The following is a 23,622-nucleotide window of genomic DNA, read 5'->3' as shown; positions in this document are numbered from 1 at the left end:
TTCCACCCGTTTTGAAGGAAGAACCGATTGTATCCGATTCGGATTACCGAATCAGAATCCTAACAATCCACAAGGACAAACACCCATATGTGAATCAAAATAGGTGGGGGCTTATATGCACATATAGGTGAGGGCAAAATAGTAATTAAAATAGTAAAATAGGTTTTCAGTTTTACTTTTTTGTAAAAAATGATCAGAGGGACTAATTATGCACCTCTTTTGAATTTAATTGACAAATATTTACATTTTCAAGAAGTTGAGATTAGTTTTGCACAAACTCTAAGGATTTTTTTCTACGCCTAACCCAAATAACAAACAACAACACAAGTCAACAAAACTCATTAATTAGTCTTCTTCTCATTCATATGCCTCTTTCCACACACACACACACACACATATATATATATATATATATATATATATATATATATATATATCCCCTTCAATCTCTCAAAATTTAATCGTCCCCCTCTCTCGCGTCTCTGCTTCAAAACTTCCAACAATTAACAAACCCAAAATGTCAAGATCAATGGTGGAACTTGATTTCTTTGGTATGAAGAAACAGACCACTCCCAAATCTACGGCTCAGAATAAGCTCCTTCATCGCGGAAGAAGCTTTCGTGGTTCGTGTATATATATATATATATACACCACTGTGCATTCAACAAACAATATTTCTGTTTCTCTTATTATGTATACATACAATTTTTATATCTAACTAATGTGGTGTATATACAGATATTCAGGGTGTGATTTCGAAGTTGAATCCTGAGCTTCTCAAGACAGTGATTGAATGTGGCTCCGTGAACCAGAGCTTGGCTGGGAAATCGTCTCATAATGCCAACAAGTCGTTTTCGGTTCCGTCGACTCCGAAAGATGATCAATCTCTCTTTCCTGCTTTGCCTGTTTATACTCCTACCTTCAGGTACCGAGGCGTTCCAAATTTCAAAAGCCCCCAATTTGGTTTTTAATTTATATATATATATATATATATATATATATAACAGCTCTCTCTCTCTCTCTATATATATATATATACATGAAAATGATGAAAAGCAATTGTTGGTTTTAGGCCCAATTCTTGCTCTGAAGGCGTTCCTCTGACAATTTTCTACAATGGAACCGTGGCTGTTTTCGATGTCCCTCGAAACAAGGTTGGTTTGTCATAATCTTACAGTATTCCTTTGTTTCTATTGGTTTTATTTTTCAAAAAATACTAGTGTTTTGTGGAATGTATTAGAAATATTAATTAAAAGTTGTTTGTGATTGTTTAGGCTGAGAATATCTTGAAACTTGCCAAGAAAGGAGTCTCCAAAGCTGTTGAATCATCAGATTCGAAACTTATGGAGACACTCAACAATGGAGGTCAGCGTTTTTTTTTCTTTAGTTTTCACTTTCTATTTTTCTTCGTATATATATATATATATAATAAATTGTGTTTTGAAAGTTGAAGGAAAATGGGTATTGTGCAGATCTACCAATCGCAAGGAGGAGGTCATTGCAGAGCTTCTTAGAGAAGCGCAAAGAGAGGTAATAGACTTGGACCACCTAAATACGTTCAATTGGTTTATTTATCTTTATGCGTAAATCAAGATTGTAGTCCGTCTCCTCCACCCTTTTTATTTTTATTTTATTTTTTATTATTTATTTATTTTTTTATTTATTTTTATTGGACAATTATCAAAAAATTTCGGGAGTTGAGTCCAAAAGAATTCAAATTAAGTGTACTATTTGATATCTAGTATTAGCATTTCAAAAATGTTTGGAGTTTCAATATTAGGGTATCTTCAATGTCCTCTCAAAAGACTCTTAAAATCAAAATATAATAAGTAGATAAAAATAATATATTTTAATGAGCTCTTAAAAGAACTCTTATATTTTTTAGATTGTCAAAAGTATTGTCATATATAGCAACTTTCAAAAGAGGCTTTTTTTTTTTTTTTTTTTTTTTTTTCATACTGTGCCGGTTCTCAAAATATAACAGATGAAATAAATAATACAGTCCAAATAACAATTTGGATGATATGCACCATTGGAGTAAAATTGCTAAAATATAATATTTTGACAGTATAGCTCTTCTCAAAATATAACTTTGACATAAAAAAGTAACATTTTGCATTGGAGTAAATTACAAGTATTTCATTTGTGCTTTTGTGATCGAGTTTCTTCTTTAAAGAAGGGATAAATTACATTAATCTCTCTTCAAGTTTGGATGTGTTACACATAAATCATAGATTGTTAGAACTTTTATTATTTCATGTTTTCTTAAAATTTAGCTCCTGTACTCAATGACACTAACATTTTCTTTCGGATAAATTTATTGACCAAATTTTATAAAATAACAAATTTACCCTTCCCTATTATCTACTAGTCTTCATTTCTACGAGTTAATTTAATATATGTTTCCTGACAGAGCTAATCTTATCCGAGAAATTATGGATAGTAATGTCTATATGCATTATAGAAGGGCAAAACTAGTATTTTGAAATTTCAAATTACCAAACACCAACAAAAATTATTATGGGTTGTTTGTTAATTGTTATTGAAATTTCAAATTACCAAACATGAACATATTTTCATACAAAAGGAGTCTTCAGTGTAATTATGGCAAACTTTATTAAACCAAAATTTTTAATTATATATGTTGTTCAATAAAAAAATATGGTTGATTCACTGAACTCCTCATTCCATAAAAAAATAAATAATAATAATAATAATAATAATAAATTTAGTATTACCAGTATAATAAGTACATTTTTTGGTGGTGTAATAAATTGACTCATACGTACCCTTACATTGACTTGTAGTGAAACACCATGTTTTTGTTGGATGGGATTACTTTGTCAAATGAATCGTCAAATGTTCTCTTTTCTTGAACCTTATGCTGTTAGTCTTTTCTATCTAGAATTATACGTCTCTCTTTTATCTCTAGAGTTGATATAAGTAATTGAGACACATGAACAATACTTACTTCTTTAGTATTATTATTATTATTATTTTATTATTATTGCTAGGCCGCCATGCTAGTTTGAATTATTCTATTGATTTCTTATTGATTTCTTAGAGAGTCGTAATACCATTCAAAATTCAAAACAGTTGAACGTATAAAATATTATTTGGATTAAACTTTGAATGTTCGAAGGTGCTTCCTACCAACCAAAAATATTCAACCATACAGCATTTGACTGCATTTTAAGTCCAAATTAGTCTGCGTGAGAAAACCCGTGAGAATTGATTGCATTTGGTAGGGGTGATAAAATGTTTTTGGTTTGGTCTCTTTCTTTTCTTTTAGCTTTTTACTCTTTCTGTTTCATAATAAGTGTCATGTTTTAAAAATTATAATTTATAAATTTATATAATAAAAAAAATATTTATTAGCGATATGATTTAAAGAAAATGCTCTATAATAAATGAAAAAAAAATTTATAATGTGCCATATAATAAGCGATGGTCCAAATCAAATCATAGCTAGCGTGACATGTTTGATTTGACCGGAGCGCAGTGCATTGTACAGCCTAGAATCGTGGTCCATACTTTACTTGCTATGCCAAGTTGCCAACCCAGCTTGTCCGTGCTACCATGATAACATTTTGTGTTTTTTTTTTTTTCTAAAAAATAATTTTGTTTTTCACTTTTGTTTTATATTTCGAAAAAAAAGAAAGTTTATTTTTTCAGCAAGCCTGTCTCTTTTTCTGTCATGCTTACTCATATATGTTACACGTTTTCACTAGTCACAAGTACTTGGAACCAGGGGACAAGTGGGGGCAGTTGCCCCCACTGAACTTTTAAATTTTTTAAAATTTTATATGAAATTTTTTTTATATTTATATAATTGTTCCTTCTAAAATTTGACAATCCACGTATATATACTATATATATAACCAAAAACCTTTAAAATTTGACAGTGTACGTATATATATTATATATATAACACTAAAATCTCATTCACGGTTATCTATCAGATAATATAATATTTTTTTTTCACTTTCCCAAAATATTATATTCTTTTTCACTTTCCAAATAATAATAATAATAATAATAATACTAATAATTTTATCAAGATATTCTATCATACTTTTGACTTTACACAAACAAATAGATTATTTTCATTACATCTTCAGTCTTCAAACATTTTCCACAATTCAAACAAAGTAAGCGGAATTACTAATAGACAAAAACTCAATGTAGTGCAATAGATAGGTAATCTGATATATATTTTTTATCATTTAAATTTTAGTATTATTATTTGATACTATAATTTTAATTAGAAAAATTATTCGTTATTTGATACTATAATTTTAATTAGAAAAATTATTCGTTATTATTATCAAAATTATTTTAGGACTTATTGTTGTTTCAAAATTTAGTTTGTGTAATTGTGTTATTAATTATTATTCTCTAAATAAAACTTAGAATTTTTATTTTTATTTTTTATTTGCAGTCCAAATCAATGAAATCACATATTCAACTCTATCAAAATTTCATGGATTGAATTATCTTGTTATAACTTATAAGGTTAGATTTGATTATCATGGTTTTTTATTTTTTTATTTTTTCTGCATATGTGATATATTAGAACAATTAGGCAACTTAGTTATTTTCTTTTTCATATCTTATTTTTGATTCATTGAATTTAAATTTTTTTTAGTATATTTACTAAATAGAAATATTATGAATCAATGTTTTAATTTTTACATATATTGTTTTGCTAAAAATTTTATATATATATATATTATTGCTATTAAATATTACCCCACTGAAGGAAATTTCTGATTACGCCACTGCTTGGAACAGATCTAGAGTTAGAGCTTTCGTGTCAGCAATGAGTTAAATCATTTGAAAATTTGGTGACAGATAAAGTTTACTCTACAAACATTACTCCTCTCTAAAACTGCTCATTTATTTAAAAATTTATACCGTTGGACGCATATCTATTTAATTATACCCAATTACTTTATCATCTTAATCCGATATCCTCGTTGCGTCTGGGTGGTATGTTGGGTAGTGACTCACCGGAACGCCTTTCGGGTCGGTCAATTGGCGTTAGGGATGGCAAATTTTCCATCCCCTCTGGGGCCCCGCCACGCCCCGCCCCGTTTATAGCGAGGATGGGGATTCTTTTAGCTAAACGGGGATGGGGATGGGGATGGGGACAAATTATGAATCTCCGTTGGGGCTGAAGCCGGGGATGGGGTAAACCTGCCCCGTCTCTATTAAGTGTGAAGTTACTAATATACCCTTACATATAATAATTTATTACTAAATTAGATTTATTATATATATGAAAATAAGAAAAATGTATTTTTTTTAATAAAAAAAATTATGAGGCCAGGGCCGGGGGTTGGGCGGGGCGGGGGATAAGATGTCGAGGGCGGGGGCGGGTATGGGGATTCTGACAAAATTTTAAACGGGAATGGGGAATGAAAAATGCATCGGGGATTGGGATGGGGAATGGAATGCCCGCCCCACCCCGTCGCTAATTGGCGTGGCACCGGACTAAAGATTAGGTCTGGTTCTAATATCAACGATAACGGGTGGGGGCCAAAAGATCAAACTATTAGGTAGTGTCACATATCCATCCATTTTTATCCAATCACTCTCTCGTCTAAATCCAATGTGGGAGAAATCTCCCTTGTAACACCTAACTACAAGAAATCACATTAAATCATTCACAAGTTTTCAATTTTAAACAAGTTTCTTCTTATATTCATGTCCTTCAATAATCATTTCTATACCATTACTAATACTCATCCTCCTCCTCCTCATCATCATTATTAATCTTATCTTAGTTCCTTCCGAATATGGTCGGGCCACATGAATTTTCCTTCGGACTTTTTTTATTATATGCCAATTCCCTTATTATATTTAACTTTTCAAAATCATTTATAACAACTTTTTATAATTACTGATACCGAATAATGCTAATAACACGCGATTTTGGATCTTTGCAGGCTGACTTTGGCTTCACCATATCGTTCTCCCACAGAATATGCATTTTTGGTCCACAATACTTCCGGACCTAAACAATAGATAAAAAAAAAAAAAAATGGGGTAGAGAGAGATATGGATAGATGGAGTAGAGATCAGGAAGGGGTGGGCTTACTTCGTTTATTGTTTGAATGAAGGCACAAACAATTTGCATCAAGGCTTGGCTGCACTGTGTCTTGGTGGTGTCTGTGTATAGCGTGAAGTACTTAAATTTTTAAAGCAGAGTTGTGGCATGTAGAACGCATTATTTCAATGGTTGTTAGTAGCTTTACGGAGTGGACAAGGATCCTCTCCAGCATTGGATATCTCCTACATAGAATTTAATCTCACCCACTGAATTCTATGCAGAAGAGGTCCAGCGCTAGAGAGGATCCTTGTCTCTACTGAGTATTGCTGATCCTTCGGTGACTGAAACCTATGTGCTGCGACAGACAATATTGAGGACTGTCAATTGGAGTTTCTCTATAATTGAGTTCGAAATGAATGCTCAAGCTGTGGTTCTGAGTGGTTAACGGAAAACAATTTTGTCCTTTACACTTGCTGGTGTATGGAGGACATTATTTCTTGTTTAAAGACTCATCCGTTGTTCAAAGTGCACTTTGCAGATCAAAGCTAATGTATGTTTGTTGTGGAATTGGATTATAACACTTTGATTTATGTACTTTTCTTTTAAAAAAAAAAAAAATATGAAAAGAAAAGAAAAAGATTGTTTAACGATATTATGGTAAGTGGAGAATGATTAGGGGTGGGTTTGTTAGTTGAGACCTAAAGCTGAATTCATCTACTAACTACCCCAGTAACATATGGTGAAATTGATCACTTAAATTTTGATGACTAAAATGTTTGTTGAAATGGAGTTGTAGTTTAATCTAGGGGTTTGGAATATGGGAGGAACTTGGTTTTGTGTTAGCTAATTTCGGGCTCAAACATGTCCGTTGCAGTTTTAATTTTATGTTTAATTTTGAGTCTCAAGTGAAATTATATGTGTACACGCATGCTACGATTCCATGATAACATCATTTTAAAAAAAGAAAGTATGTTGAGTCAAGACACTATGCATATTTATATTTTTAAGTTGGATATGATTATAATTATAATTTTTAATTAAAAATTACAATTTGGACAAGCTGCACTCGATGTAAAAAATAGGACCTTTCTTTTCTTTTTTCTTAAGGGTTAGTTTGGTTAGCGTGAATTAGCGAGAAAGGAAAAGAAACAGAAATTTTTTAAGATTTTTAACCATTTGGTTAGTGTGAAAAGGAAAGTTTTCAAAAAAGTAATATTTCCGCAACTGCTTAATTTTTTTCAAAATATTTCCTATATAAAACACGGGAAAATTTTAGTTTCGCATGAAAATTATATTATTATATATTAATTTCCTCTTATTATTTTACTATTAAATTCATAAGGGTAATTTTGACATATAAAATCATTTTCCTTTTATTCTCTTGCTATTCAAATTAATTAAACAACATTTTCTTACAAATTTCTTTAAAAAATTTCTTGCTAACCAAATGCATAATAGAAAACTAATTTTCTTTTCTTTTCTTTCACTTTCATTTCTTTTACTTTCCATCATCAATTTCTAGCTAATCAAACGGACCTAAGGGTTAGTTTGGTTAGCGTGAATTAGCAAGAAAGGAAAGGAAACAGAAATTTTTTAAGATTTTTAGCCGTTTTGTTAGCGTGAAAAGAAAAATTTTCAGGAAAGTAATATTCCGGCAACTGCTTTTCCTCAAACTGTTTCTTATATAAAACATGCGAAAATTTTAGTTTCGTGTAAAAGTTATATCATTATATATTAATTTCCTCTTATATCCTTGTGTAACATGTTTTTTTTTTTTTTGTTTCTTCATACCCACAAAAGGAGGGTTTTCTTACACAAATTAATACTCCTAAATTGATTACAACTCTTTTACTCTTGAAATTAAAATTCTTCGCTACACCTGCAAAACAAAGTAAACTAATCTAATAGCAGAGTCCTAATATAAAATGAAAACTTCAAAAAAAAAAAAAAAAAAAAAAAAAAAACTGTATAAAGAGACACATACATATTTATTTATAAATCCAATTATATATATTATTTTATCACTATTATTATTAAATTCATAAGGGTAATTTAATTGTATAAATTATTTTACTAATTTTATTATTATTTAATTGTATATATTATTATTATTTTACTATTAAATTCTTTTGACATATAAAATTATTTTCCTTTCATTTTTTTGCTATTCAAACTAATTAAACAACATTTTTCCACAAAATTCTTCAAAAAAATTCTTGCTAACCAAATGCATAATAAAAAACTAATTTTCTTTTCTTTCACTTCACTTTCCTCTCTTTTACTTTCCACCATCAATTTCTAGCTAACCAAACAGACTCTGTGAGTTTGGTCATGATTTTTCTCAAGAGATTTGATTATGTGTTCGGGTTTGTTTCTTTCCTTAGCACGTTAGATTCGGGTGTGCGGCTGGGGTGACTTTTAGAATTGGAATTATCTACGGTGCATACGAGAGTTGTTAGTTACTTTTATGAGAAGAATGAAAAGAGAGAGTGCCCCAATAGGTAAGATTTTGATTTGGTCCAGTTAGATCTATCCAACTTCACTTGGACCGGTCCAGCATTGCAGAATTATCACTATAATGAGGACCGGTCTAGTTGCAGAACTATGTTGGAGGGAGATTTTTGTTGGGGGTTTGTCGGTGTGACAAAATGACCTAGTGGGATGATGTTTTGTATGTAAATAGATTTGGTTGAGGGTGTCGGCATTTGGATTTATTTTATTTTATCCTTCCTTTTATCACCAATTTGACCATTTGGATTTCGGGGCGTGACACTATGCTAGTAAAATTGTTTTAAATTAGAATTGCAATCTACCAAAGTCATACCGGTTGAATTTTTTCAATTAATCACACTTCTCGGATCTTAAAAATGAAACTACATTTTTGGTAAGATTCAAATCTCCTTTTTATCAGATTTTTTAGAGAAGTATTTATACGTATTTTTACTTTTTTTCCAAGCTTGGAAATGACTTAACATTTATAAATACTTTTTACTCTCTTGATTAATTAGGGTTTTGAGATTAATATTTTACAATTGAGAGAATCATTTGAGAGTATGTTCTTTTAGATCACACATTATTACATAAGAGTGAATTAGGATGGTGTTCTCTATCTGTTCGGAGTTCTGACTATATTAAAGATTCAATTGATTCTCTTCAGAAGAAGAGAATCAATTGATCTATGCATCTTCATTGATCTATGCATCTTTGAAAAAAGGATTCAATTGTAGTACGGAAGGGACAAAGTCCTCGCGGAGCATTCGAGTTCATTTAACTGTTGGGATTTATATGCCCTGGCATAGCAAATTCCTATCTGGATTATAGTGGCATATGTTCTTGACGTTTCTGAAATATTTATGTTTTATAATTGGTGAATTCAATGTATTATATTTCGATTCATTATAGAATTGATAGTGCCCACTTGATTACAAGAGATATTTATATGTGATGGCGATCAATACATGAATATAAATAGTAATCATAAATTGTTCATAGTCGGTAATTATGGATGGACTCATAATTAATTAAGACTTGAACTGGATCCACGTTAGGTTGAGATATATTGTGAGAGTCGTCGTATGCGATTGTTCCCTATCACTGTCATGGCATTTGACTCTTAAGTATGAGAAAAATATAAAACTCTTTTATTAATTAATAATTACTTTGACTTGTTCGGCGGATACTTCGGGATCCTTAGACCGACACTTTGGGTAGTTATGTAATTAATAGTTAGAGGGTTATATTTTCAATATTTGTATCATTGCTACTTGTATTTATTTTGTATTGATTATGATTGATCACAAAGTAAATTCGAAGGCCTTCGTATGTTTTTAGACAAAATGATTTATTATATATTTATTTATTTAAATTATTATTTTTTGTCAAAACAAATGTTTTATTGTGATCGAACCAGAAATAATCAATGGTACCAAAATAAATATATTAATTAAGTAATCGGATTGATGGCTTTATTTATCCGATAACTAATTATGCATAGAGGGGTCAAAGTGCAATATTGACTTAGAGGTTATTTATTATTTAATTGGAGTTCAATTAATTTCTTTTAGTGGAGTAGAAATTAATTTATAAATTAATTGAATTGGGTCCATGGATCGGGCCAATTATTAATTCATTGTAGCCAATAAAATAATAGGCCCAATGGATTCTCACTCATAGCCCAACTTGATATTGGAATCATATTAGATTTGAGACATGTAAATTAGAGATTGAGAATGATTTGTTGTTTCCTTTTCTTTATCTTTATGTTGCCTATAAATATACATGGTCTATGTATATTTTTGGTGTGATTTTTAGTAGAAGGAAAAAGGAATATATTTTCTCTCTCTAGAAAATTAGGGTTTATGTTTTTATCTAATGGAAGCTCCCACAAGCCTAGTTTTTCAAAGTCATTCATGGAGGCTTATGAGTGATTCCTAAAGGCAAAACAATTACCAAGAAGATGGAGATCCAAGGAGAAGGCATCTTGCTAAGAGATCTACAATAAGTGAGAACATTCACTTTAGAGGAAAGATTTAAAAGTTTACTCAGACCTTTGATGTAAGTATTTAATCTGTTACTTGAATGATACATTATATTTTATTTTTGCATAAAACTTGTCTCTATGTGATGAATCAAGATCTATGAATCAAAATTCCTCAAAAAGTTTTTAAAACTTGCACGTTTCCCAACAGTGGTATTAGAGCATGGTTTGATTCATTACTAGAGATTATGTTTTTATCAAAATTCATCATTCGTGGATCTAGAATTATATTCATATATATTTTTATTGATGTATGTTGATGTATGATTTAATATGTTGATATATATTGATACATGATGATGTATGTATAATTGTGAATGAATGATGATGTATGTTTGGGCCATAGATGAAGCTTATAAGTTATTTGAATGTAATTTTATCTTTGGATGAATGTAATTAAGGCTTTAATTTAGCCGTTTGAAAGTTCAATGATGTAATTTAATTTTTTCCATTGTATTTCAAATTGTAAATATTTTTAAAGCCATGTAATCTTTGTCAAAGGATGCTATGAAGCTTCAAGAAGGTCCAAGAGGGTTAAATTAGGTTTCAGGAATTTTCTGAAATTTTTCAGAAATTTTCTGAAATTTTTTGGGCTTAAATTTAATTTCTGAAAATTTTTATTATTTTTCTGCGATTTTCTGACGACCGGAGAGTCACCGGCGGCAAGGGAAGCACCGAAGGTTGGCCAGCCAATCCAGTGCGGCTCAGTACACCAGCATACGGTGCACCCAGAATATCAGTCGTCGGATAAGATTTAGGAGGAAAGTATTTGGTGTGGGTGCGCCTTCAGTGGCGCTACAACTCAGCCAACAAGTTAGCGCGTGGTGAACACGCGCCAGCCAATGCCTTCTTCTCCCAGCGCGTGGCAGCACGTGGGAGCGTGTGCCACGCGCTGCAGCTTCCAATCGGCGCGTGGCAACGCATGCCAACGCGTGGCACGCGCTGGAAGCTCCCACCAGTACGTGCAAGCGCGTGGGAGCGCGTGGCACGTGCTGGGACCCTCAAAAATAAGCGTCCAGGCGCGTGTAAGACCATCTGGGCGCGTTCTAAGCACTGTGTTACCTCTTCAGGCACGTATCAACTTCCTACGGGTGTTTCTAAGCCGACGAAGGACCCTCGCGCAATAGTTAGAGCAATTGAATGTTAAAAGCTGATTCCATTGGCCATTTAAATTGCTTCTGTCTGTTATTTATTTATTTATCTGATGCATGGAATAATTAATTGTTTATTATTATTATTCATGCATTAGATCCATGATATTTATTTAAATGATTTGATTTATATTAATTAAATTATGAAAATTAATTGGATTTGATACTAATTAATTTGAGGGTACTTATTGGGAAACGAAAAATCATTTTTGTAAATTATTTTTAAAGTGTGTCTCAAATTAAATATTAGTGAATCGTTTAAAGTCTAAATATTTTTTAAATTTAATTGGATTAAAATCAAGACGTTTTGCATGCATTATATCATGTAAATGAATAAAATGAAAACCCTAATGATGTAAGATTAAAAATTGAGTGGGAGCGGGGATTTTTATACATTACCCCATGGCTTTCGTTATTAAAACCATTGTAGTTAGATCTTTAAAAATAAGGCCCCACGTATGATTTGAAGAGTCTTAATATAACAAGAATGGTGGTCTCTTAAAAATAAAAATATTAAATGTTCATTGTAATTAGATCTTTAAAAATAAGGCCCTACGCATGATTTAAAGAGTCTAGATTATAATGACAAGATATTTAATGTTTTATTTATTAGAGCATTAATAACGTTATACACTCAATCTAAAATCAATAGTGTTAGCTCCCCAACGGAGTGATCTACATTAGGTGATTTTAGAAATGCTAAACATAATCGGGAATCATTTCATATAGATAGACAATGCATTGTCTTAAGAGATATGGAGATGATGGGTTTGCCCGCCAATAGCAATAATGAACTTCGCCAACCGAATAAGTTATTGGCGTATTGGTTATCCGATTTTTTATGCAGTAGTTAATGGACCCACATATTATTGTTTTAATGGAAGTGCTCACCTAATAGCAAATGAATCTCAATAATAGTAATAATGAGCTCCTTCAACAGGATAAGTTATTGACGTATTGATTGTGTGATTTATTGTGCTACGAAGTTGAGGGACCCGCATTAATTAAAAGGTATTGTTCACCAATAATGATAATGATCTCTTATTCTATTTAAGATTTATTATATTGTGTGGTTAACAAAATCATTTTAATTTTAAATATGTATGATAGTGTTAATAATTCACATTGCATATTGTATGAATGCATTTATATTCAGATATTATGTCTAATCCATTTTATCTGCTTGTTTACATATTTAATATATTTGGACTTCTTTTATAATGACTGGAAAAGGAAACTTAGATATTTTATTCACAACATAAAGGTACAAAATGTATTTAATACTTCTATACCTAATTCCTTTACTTTAAGATACTTAATGAGATGTTTTAGTTAGATTAGATAGGGTGTATGCCTACGTACTATGTCAGACTGAACACCATCAAGATAGCCTAAAGATTTCCAGTAAAAGATTGTATTTTGAAAATGATTATTTTTATTTAAAAATTTAGCTGGAGATCAATAGGGCTGACTTGGGTGGTAAGTTTCAAATTGACATGATTATTGCCTTGTTGCCAAACTCGTTCGACTCTTTTAGAGTGAACTAAATAAGGAACCAATTTGAGTTCACATTTGCTGATATTCTTATAGAATTGGTAACAGATGAATCAAAAGTATGGGCGTTCCTATCAATCTAACCTAGTCTATACCATCTTCTTCTAGGCCCAAGTGGAAGGGCAAAGCAAAGAAGAAGGATGATAATAGGACTAGGCTGGCACAAAACATGGGTATCTAAAAGGTTAAAGGGAATAAGACAATGTATGTTGAGGGCGAAGGAAATTGTTTCTTTTGCCGCTAACTATGACACTCAAGGACGAACTGTCTAAACAATGACGTGGCATAGGAAAGTATTTATTTAATCATTGAGCCATGTTATGTGGTTGTATCTATTAATTCCTGATGGAGAGATTCTGGAGCCACTAAACATATTTGTAATTCGTTGCAAGGATTTCAGGAATCTAGAAGCCTCGATAATATGGATATATATTTATACTTGACCTGATGTCAAGGTTGTAGCTAAGTCAATAGGAGTATTACATCTGAATTAGAGAGTATGAGGATATTAGTATTAGAGAATTATCTTTATGCACAGAAATTAGACGCAATCTAGTTCGTGTTTCACTTGTGGTTTATAAAACTGTATTGTTATTTTGTAAAACTGGTTTTATAAAATTGAATAAATATGCGATTGCTTCTGGTGCATTGAAAGATGGTTAATATACTATAATCACAAACTCCTATGATTTGCAGGATGTAGAAACTAATGTTGCATAGTCTAGATTGAATGTTAAGAGAAAAATTATTATTCCTGACTCATTGTATTTTTAGTATCTATTATTGGGTTGTAATCAATCAAAATGAGATTCAAAAATTGGTCAAAGAAGGTTTATAACCTAGTGAGGTAGAGGAGCCTAAACCAATTTGTGAATCCTGTATTGAATGATAGATAACCTTAAGGGCTTTAATCAGCTAAATGAAATAGATATAAAGAACAATTGGAGTCGGTACACATAGACACATGTGGTCTTATGAACATCCAAGCAAGATTACTCAAGTTTTGGATAAATTTATCTGATGCGACACAAGTGTTAAATTTTTGGTATATTCCAAAAGTGTCAAGACTGACGTGGAACACAGATTAGGTAAACTTATCAAAACACTTCGATCTGATCGTGGATATGAGTATTTCTTGGGATAGTGCAAAGACTATATAGTCAATGAGGGTAAAGTGTACTAATTTTCCGCAATTGATGCTCAATGGATTGAGGTGTCAAATAGGAATAACAGAATTCTGCTTAACATAGTTAGATCTATGAACATTTATGCTACATTATCTCTTTCATTTAAGAGTTTAGCATTAATGATATCGATGCGCATTATGAACTGTATTCCATCTTAGTCTATCTCAAGGATATCTTTTGAGCTGTGTTCTTGACTAAATCTCAGTTTAAATCACATGCACATATGGGGGTAGTCTTGCAAATGTGCGTTTGATATGGACAAGTAAGTTGGAAACAGATCATACGCATGATAAATTTGATAGCTACTCTAAAGGCACAAGGATGGATTATTTTATGATCTCAATGATAAAAATTAATTGTTTACACTCATTGTTTATCTATAGGAGAATCATATTATGAATTACATACCTAGTAGCATAATGTTAGAGAATATGGTATGAGTACCAGATGTATTACATATGAACACACTTATTATAGAGATTAAGAATTATAGATGAATTCCCTATTGATGCGTCAGTATCATCTAGTACACAGATTCTTGCATCGGTACGTTAATGTAGTGGGAGGATTATCATCTAATCTGACAGAATCATGTTTTTAGGTGAGACCATTATGAACATCCCTGTTAAACATGAGTGGGACCCAGTAAGTTACACGGACGCGTGAACCGATATGGATACAGATCGTTTTGGCAAGTTACTATGAAATCAGAGTTGGAATCTATGTATTCTAATAAATTCTGGGATCTTGTAGAACTTTCTAGTAGGGTGATACCTATGGAAGGCAAGTTAATCTACAAATAGATACCAGAAGATTTCTTAGTGAATAAATCATGAGTGTACAAGGGAATATCATTATTTTTCTGATTCTATATATATATTGATGACATCCTACTCATTTAGAATGATGTGAAGAATTTTTAAGATGTAAGCTATATTCCTAGGATCAAGCTTTTGCAAGATCAGGTTAAAAGGAAATTAGGCTTATCTTAATAATCCTACATTGATAAAGTTTTGATCAGGTTTGGTATGCATAACTCAAAGAATGAGTTCTTGCTTTATTGATATCGATTGTTCTCTCTAATAAGTAGTTTTTCAAGACTAGCAGAGGAGATTGAGCAAATGAAATTAGAACTATATGCTTTAGCATATGGGAGTCTCATATATGCCATGGTCTATACCAAATAGGACATCCGCTACATTGTAGGGATAGTCAGATGATATGAGTCCAATCCTGGACTTGATAACTAGTCTGTTGTGAAAAATATCATTAAGTACCTTAGGAGAACCAATGATCTCATACTCATTTATAGATGTGATGATGTGGTTCCAGTCAGGTATGATAGTTCTGTTTTTCAATCAGAAGTAGATACTATGAGGTTCATGACTTAGTGTATGTTCACTCAATGGTATGGAAATCAGTTAATAGATTGTTAAGCAGATTTCAACTGCTGATTTAAACTTGCAGGTGGAGTACATTGCAGCCTTAAAGGCGGCAATGGAAGCCTTTTTGGTTTAATCTCACTGATTTAGAGGTTGTGGAGCATACTAGCCTGCCTATCGAGCTATATTGAAACAATAGTGCAGAAGTAGTCCAAACAAATGACCCAAGGTTCCATAGAGAAACAAGATATACTGAGAGGAAGTATCATGTTCTACATGATATTGTCCAGCAAGAAAATGTACTTGTGGCTAGAACATTGCATTAGAACATAACTTTGTTGATCCATTAACAAAGGTGTCATTGATCAATAATTTTGATCGTCATCTGGATAACATTGGAGTTAGATGCAATTTGAATTGGCTATGAGGGCAAGTGGGAGCTGTTGGGATTTATATGCCCTGGCATAACAAATTCCTATCTGGATTATAGTGACATATGTTCTTGACGTTTCTGAAATATTTATGTTTTATATAATTGGTGAATTCAATGTATTATATTTCGATTCATTATAGAATTAATAGTGTCCACTTGATTTCAAGATATATTTATATGTGATGGCAATTAATACATGAATATAAATAGTAATCATAAATTGTTCATAGTCGGTAATTATGGATGGACTCATAATTAATTAAGACTTGAACTGGATCTGCGTTAGGTTGAGATATATTGGGAGAGCCGTCGTATGCGATTGTTCCCTATCACTGTCATGGCATTTGACTCTTAAGCATGAGAAAAATATAAACTCTTTTATTAATTAATAATTACTTTGATTTGTTCGGCGGATACTTCGGGATCCTTAGATCGACACTTTGGGTAGTTATGTAATTAATAGTTAGAGGGTTATATTTTCAATATTTGCATTATTGCTACTTGTATTTATTTTGTATTGATTATGATTGATCACAAAGTAAATTCGAAAGCTTTCGTATGTTTTTAGATAAAATGATTTATTATATATTTATTTATTTAAATTATTATTTTTTGTCAAAACAAATGTTTTATTGTGATCGAACCAGAAATAATCAATTGTACCAAAATAAATATGTTAATTAAGTAGTCGGATTGATGGCTTTATTTATCCGATAACTAATTATGCATAGAGGGGTCAAAGTGCAATATTGACTTAGAGGTTATTTATTATTTAGTTGGAGTTCAATTAATTTCTTTTAGTGGAGTAGAAATTAATTTATGAATTAATTGAATTGGGTCTATGGACCGGACCAATTATTAATTCATTGTAGCCAATAAAATAATAGGCCCAATGGATTCTCACTCATAACCCAACTTGATATTGGAATCATATTAGATTTGAGACATATGAATTAGAGATTGAGAAGGATTTGTTATTTCCTTTTCTTTATCTTTATGTTGCCTATAAATATACATGGTCTATGTATATTTTTGGTGTGATTTTTAGTAGAAGAAAAAAGGAATATATTTTCTCTCTCTAGAAAATTAGGGTTTATGTTCTCATCTAATGGAAGATCCCACAAGCCTAGTTTTCCAAGGTCATTCATGGAGGCTTATGAGTGATTCCTAAAGGCAAAATAATTACCAAGAAGATGGAGATCCAAGGAGAAGGCATCTTGCTAAGGGATCTACAATAAGTGAGAACATTCACTTTAAAAGAAAGATTTAAAAGTTTACTCAGACCTTTGATGTAAGTATTTAATTTGTTCTTTGAATGATACATTATATTTTATTTTTGCATAAAACTTGTCTCTATGTGATGAATCAAGATTTATGAATCAAAATCCCTCAAAAAGTTTTAAAAACTTGCACGTTTCCCAACACTAACAACCTATCTAGAATAATTGAGGAGTAAGTTTGAAGTCTGTACGTAGCAAGGCGATGAGGAATCACAAGTCTGAGACGCTCAACAATTAGTTTTTGGTAAATTGGAGATGATATGAGCCTATGACATAGTTTGTTGTACTTTGCTTCGAGGTAGTGGATTTTTTATTCGAAACAATAATCTCCGGGGTTTTATCCCGAAAACGTTTTTACACTAAAATTCAAGTGTCAGTCTCAAACTTCACTTTAGTTACTGTGTGTGATTGATTTTATTTAATTTGGTTAAAATTGAAAGAAAATAAAAAATCTAAGAAAGGAGTAAGTTTCGTATATTCACCCCATTAGGTCAAATCAAGGTTGTTAAAATAGGGATTCTACGTAAAATCGTTTTAGGTTCTATAGAATTAGAATCGTAGAATTGGATCGTAAATCGTAAGATTTTACCAATTTATGAAAAAAAAAATTCAAAATACTTTTTTAAACAATATTGTTAGTAAAATATAGCAAGAATATGGACGAAACACAAAAAATTGTGAGAACAGAATTCATCATCACCAAGTAGTCACAGGCTAACGTATGGACTAAGGAGTATGGACCAAGTAGTTATTAATATGTTTATGATTCAAAACAAATCACAACACAACAGTAAAAATGAAGTCTGTCTTTATTTTTGTTTTAGAATTGACAAAAAAATAGGTGGAAAAATCGAATTCTTTATTTTTTTGTATTGAAAAAGAAAGAAAAAAAAGAAAAATTAAGAAGAATAAAATAAAATAGAGAAATTTTTTGAAATTTTAAACGATACTTTTGAAATTCGGAATTGATTGTCTCTACATTTGAAGTTCCTTTCTTTGTTTTTATTTTTTTATATGTAATTAGGCTAAAGAGTTATACTTTATATTTAAAATGATTAAATTTATTAGTCTAAAACTAATGGTAGGCCCAAATAAATTCGGAAGAAGTACAAAATAACACGATTTAGTAGAATCGGTAGGATTGTATGAGATTCTTGGATCCTATTTCCGATTCTATAGATCCTACTAAGATTCTACTTTCCATAGATTTTAGATAGGATCGGAATCGTTTTGACAATTTAGGATCGTGGAATCGTAAGATTCTAAGATTTAGAATCGGGATTTTAACAACCATGGGTCAAATTTAAAATCAAACTTTTTACATCAATTTCGAATAACGTAACTGACACTTGATAGCAAGTTTCTCCAAATAGTGAGTTATTCCATGTGATTTTTTTTTTTCAAAAAGACTTTTGTTTTCGAATAATTTTATGATGAAAAAACTTATTAGAGAGGGTGGATCAGTTTAACGAACACCTTTGTTTGATGGGATTAATTACACTTTTTGGAAAGCACGTATTAGGGACTTTTTTAGGTCTCAAGGTATGAAAGTTTGGTGTATCTCTGGACCATAGCTGAAACTGAGGCAGCTGAAGCTTATTATAAAGCTTTATATTCCCTCTTTAATTCTGTTGTTCCATATGAATTTTCTAGGACTACTAGTTGTGTTTCTACAAAATAGGCATGGGATATCCTTGAGGTTACCCATAAGGGTACCAACGATATTCAGAACTCAAAATTTTTAATGCCTATAACTAGCTAGGTTGAGACTATTAAAAATGAAAAAGATGAAATTTTGATGATTTTTATTTGAAGCTTATATGATATAGTCACTAGTCTTTGTAACTTAGGTAAGAAAGTAAATGAGAAGAAAATTGTGAAGAAATTTTGAGATCTTTGCCATGAGGTTCCAAGTGAAAGTAGAAATCATAGAATAAGGGGGATGAACTTGCTGGTTTAATTCAGAACAACCCCATAAATCAAAGGATTTGGCTTTAAAATCTTCAAAAATTGAGATTGTGAAGTATGATGGTGAGTCTGAAGAAGAAACAATTTAGTTGGCTAAAAAGTTTAGAAAAATCCTATTAGGAATCAAAAGACAAGCAATTTTAATAAAGGGAATGAGTCTAAATTTTCATAACATAGAGAAATGGTCATCATCTAGAGAAAATGATAAGAAATATAATAATAAAAAATGTAGAAGAGTTTAAGGAAACTGAACTCAGTTGTTAGACATGTGGTGGTAAACGCCATACTCCAAATCAATGTCCAAATCCTAAAAATAGCCTCATTGCTAAAAAGAACTCAAAAAATAAAAATAATGTAAGGCTAAGAAGGCTATTGTTTTTTACTTTGAAAATTCTAATTATGATAATTATTCCTCTAATGATAATGTTGATGATGCTTTTGCTTTTATTGCTATAGTGAGTTATGGCTGAAAATTCTTCTTTTTTTGTTGATGTAAAAAATTTTGGAGATTCTGATACTTCAAGTGATGATGATGCTGAAAGTTTAGATGATGAAAAGGTTGAAGGAGAAACAAGTGAGAATCACTTACAAAAAGCTGTTGAAGAGTTATTGTTTGAGAAATAATACAAAAAGCAAAAATGAAATTCGAAAGAAAACTAAAAAATATGCTTTGAAGAATGATAATGAGCAAAAATAGAAATTACTTGAGAAATGAAGGCTATTGTTTTAACTCTGAAGATTCTATTTATGATAATTATTCCTCTAATGATACTGTTGATGGTGCTCTTGCTTTTATTGCAATATTGAGTTATGATACTACTGACAAATCTTCTTCTTTTGCAAATGCAGGAAATTCTAGAGATTCTGACACTTCAAGTGATGAAGATGCTGAAAGTTTAGGTGATGAAAAGGTTGAAGAAGAAAAACGTGATCATCACTTGCAAAAAGCTGTTGAAGAGTTGTTTGAGAAAGAATACATAAGGCAAAAATGAAATCCGAAAGAAAAACTATAAATATACTTTGAAGAAGGAGAATTAGCAAAAATAGAAATTGCTGGAGAAACAAGGTTGTCATTCAAGATCTTCAAGGTAAAGTGAAATTTCTAGAAAGCGAGATAAGTTAAGCTATAAGTTTGCTAGAGAATCTTTTTTTTTTTTTTTTTTTAGCTTGAATTGAAGAACTCTCAAGAGAAATTGATTGTTTTTACTTTTAAAAAGATTAAGCTTGATGAGATGATTTGTAACGACCCTGGATTTTTCAACCTAGTGTGTCCTGTGATGACTCGAACCGGATCCAAGATGCAGAAGCAAAAGAAGCAAAATGGCCTCAAGAGATGTACGTCATCCCTAGGCACCACGATGACTCCCTATGAAGTCACGGAATTCAAATGAATAAAGTGCAGAAGCAAGACAAAGACAAGTCCTTAGACATGTACGTCATCCCTAGGGCACAAGAATGGACTCTCAAAGAGTTTCGAGACTCAATGGAAACAAAATGTTGAGAAGGGCATCAAAACCCTACAAGAGAAGAGCCAGGGGTAAAATGGTCATTTTACCCTAAGAGGAAGGAATTTAACTTTTAACAAGTCAAATTAGATCTAAAACATCCTAAAACATCCTTTGGTAACTTCACATGAAGTACCAAGGCCAAAGGAAGTGAAATCTCAGATGAACCCTATCCCGGTTCAAAGCAAATCCGACACCCTCTCACTAAAACAAGGATATCTTGAGCTAGGAGAAAGTTCTGAAACTAAAAATGGTACCATTGGAAATAAAATGAAAAATTAATGAAGTTAGACTCGAGAATCACCTGATTCGGAGTATGGACAGAAAAGATATCAAGTTCTGAAGTCGAAGGCCTATCCCGGTTCGAACCAAATTCTGACACTACCTTACTAAAACTTGAATATCTTGAGGTACAAGAGGAATATAAAGCTTTAATTGGTACCATTGGAAAGCTCATTTCAACGCGGTCAATTTAGACTCAAGAACGGACCAATTCGAAGTTAAAACGAGTGAGATATGGCCCGTTGAAAAAAAAATATCTGGAGCAGGAACAGTGTTCGCGGGCGCCCGCCGAAGACCTGCGGAGGCCAGCCAAACACGGAAGATTCTCATGGGCACCCGCCAGAACACTGCGGGGGCCTGCCAAATGAGGCAGAGGGGTGGTCTGGAACCTCAAAAATTGCAGGAACAGTGTTCTTAGCAGATTTTTGAGTTTGGAGCGTGGTTTATGACGTCAAGATGACATTTTTCGGAAAAACACGAAAAGGAAACTCCCCCTAAAATCACATTTTCTATGTGATAGAGTTGAGAACGGAAATTATTTCCCAAAGGAAATCCCCAAATTGCCCTTAAATCAGTTTAGGCTCAAAACGGTGAAAATGCAACTTTGCACCAAGCATACATTTGACCCCAAATGCACTTCTAAGCTGAAATGAATATGCACGCACACGTAATAGGTGATTTTGAGCGTGCGGGAATGGTCCATGGCTCCCAGAAATGGCCGAGTCAAAATCCGACCCCCCAACGGTCAAAAAGGCAAAAATGAACCTAAAATGGAAACTTTGGAAACTAAAATCAACAAATGACTTCAAATGACCGTTTGGCCCTTGGCCACACTTCATACATAACTAATGAGATCCTATGGAAGAATTAAAATGGAATTCCCACACCCAATGCAAACATGGTGAAACAAAAATTTAATAATTTTCAATATTTTCATAATATTCCATGAAGTCAAAAATTACATAGTATATGAAATACATGTTATTGGCCTCCGGCCTCATCTCATACGTGTCAAATACTTTGTAAAGAGTGTACTCATGTACACATTACATATATGGAATCAAATATACACATTTTGACATAAAAGGGCTACAAATGGCTTTTCAAGCCCACCTTCGCAAGAATAGAAGTCTTCAAGTCCACAAATCATCCAAGCAGGATAAGAAACTCAACCCTGATGCCTGTACCTGAAAAATGTGCCCACTACGTGGGTGAGTAACATAAAGCTACTCGTAGGAGATGAGCATACATTGACCCAACTTTTTACAATTTTATCACCTTAAGGTGAAACATGTTAAAGGGCTCATGCCACCTAACGTCGATGTTAAGGGTGAGACTCAGGGAGCATCCTAAGCTACCCTAGATCATTTCTAGCATAATTCACACCGTCCATGCAATTCAAACAATATAGAGGCATGTTATACAAGGCAACAAGACATAGATTCTCAAAGTCTTCAACTCGAAATCCAAGATACGAAAATAACAAGAGTGGGTCATGCCACCTAACGTCTATGTTCAAAGTGAATCTATAGGATCATTCCTAAACTACATTTGAACATCAAAACACAAATTATGATATCAATGCAACTTAACCAACATTGGAACTTCCAATACAATGCTTAAAGCATGATTTCTCAAAGTTAACATCTTGCAACTTAAAATGGGAAATCAAATAAAGAATAACAAGCTACGATATTATCTAGTTATCAACTTGAAATGAAATACGAAATCAAACAAAGTGGATACTCGGACGTCACGCCGGATCAGACCGACAACATAGTTACTTTAGGGGTACTAGCCCATGGGTAACCTCCCTATGTGCGCACTAGACTATATAGAGGGACTATCCCCGGTACTAGAACCACGTCCTAGCCGTAGCCAAACAACGACATCCCCAAGTTTTCAAAATCAACAAGTTGTGCAACAACGTATATATCAACATGTATATACAAGATAATCAACTATCAACCACGCACAACCAAATTTGTAAACATATACAATACAAGCTCAAAGTCCACCACTATTATGGCATGGAAGATGTCAAAAATAAAGTGTGCAACTCATTACACAAGACAAGAATATATTCCATAAAGAAAACATGATCTTATGAATATAAATATAATAATAATGTTACTCAATGCTCCAAACATAACCAAGTGAATATACAACAAGGCTAAGTCCATAATCCTAATATAGAAACAACTTCTAAAACATGCTTGAATCCATGGAACAATAAGATATAGTTTAATTAAATGAAAATAATTAAACTCTCTAGATTTCAATTCATT

At 32.1% G+C, this 23,622-nt stretch overlaps 1 protein-coding gene across 1 annotated transcript; it reads left to right on the top strand.

Moving 5' to 3' along the window:
- The first annotated feature begins 377 nt into the window (after nt 1–377).
- On the top strand, nt 378–6,692 carry LOC132303359 (protein TIFY 9-like). Its single transcript, XM_059800598.1, has 6 exons — nt 378–623; nt 739–925; nt 1,073–1,154; nt 1,275–1,365; nt 1,473–1,530; nt 5,952–6,692. The coding sequence occupies exons 1-6, from the start codon at nt 518–520 to the stop codon at nt 6,028–6,030; spliced, it is 603 nt and encodes a 200-aa protein (XP_059656581.1). The 5' UTR covers nt 378–517; the 3' UTR covers nt 6,031–6,692.
- The last annotated feature ends 16,930 nt before the right edge of the window (nt 6,693–23,622 follow it).

Source organism: Cornus florida, unplaced genomic scaffold (assembly GCF_030987335.1).
Source record: "Cornus florida cultivar Cherokee Brave unplaced genomic scaffold, ASM3098733v1 CherokeeBrave_3.0.0_Hap2_Chr04, whole genome shotgun sequence".
In the NCBI taxonomy this organism is placed as follows: domain Eukaryota; kingdom Viridiplantae; phylum Streptophyta; class Magnoliopsida; order Cornales; family Cornaceae; genus Cornus; species Cornus florida.
Note: the sequence above shows the minus strand (reverse complement) of the source record. Positions and strands in the feature narration are given on the sequence as shown.

Excerpts from the sequence above, each read along its gene's own strand:
- LOC132303359 (XM_059800598.1), top strand. The coding sequence starts at position 518 with ATGTCAAGATCAATGGTGGAACTTGATTTCTTTGGTATGAAGAAACAG. Across the intron at positions 624-738 it reads TCGCGGAAGAAGCTTTCGTG|ATATTCAGGGTGTGATTTCG; the intron begins GTTCGTGTATAT and ends GTGTATATACAG. Across the intron at positions 1,531-5,951 it reads TTAGAGAAGCGCAAAGAGAG|GCTGACTTTGGCTTCACCAT; the intron begins GTAATAGACTTG and ends GGATCTTTGCAG.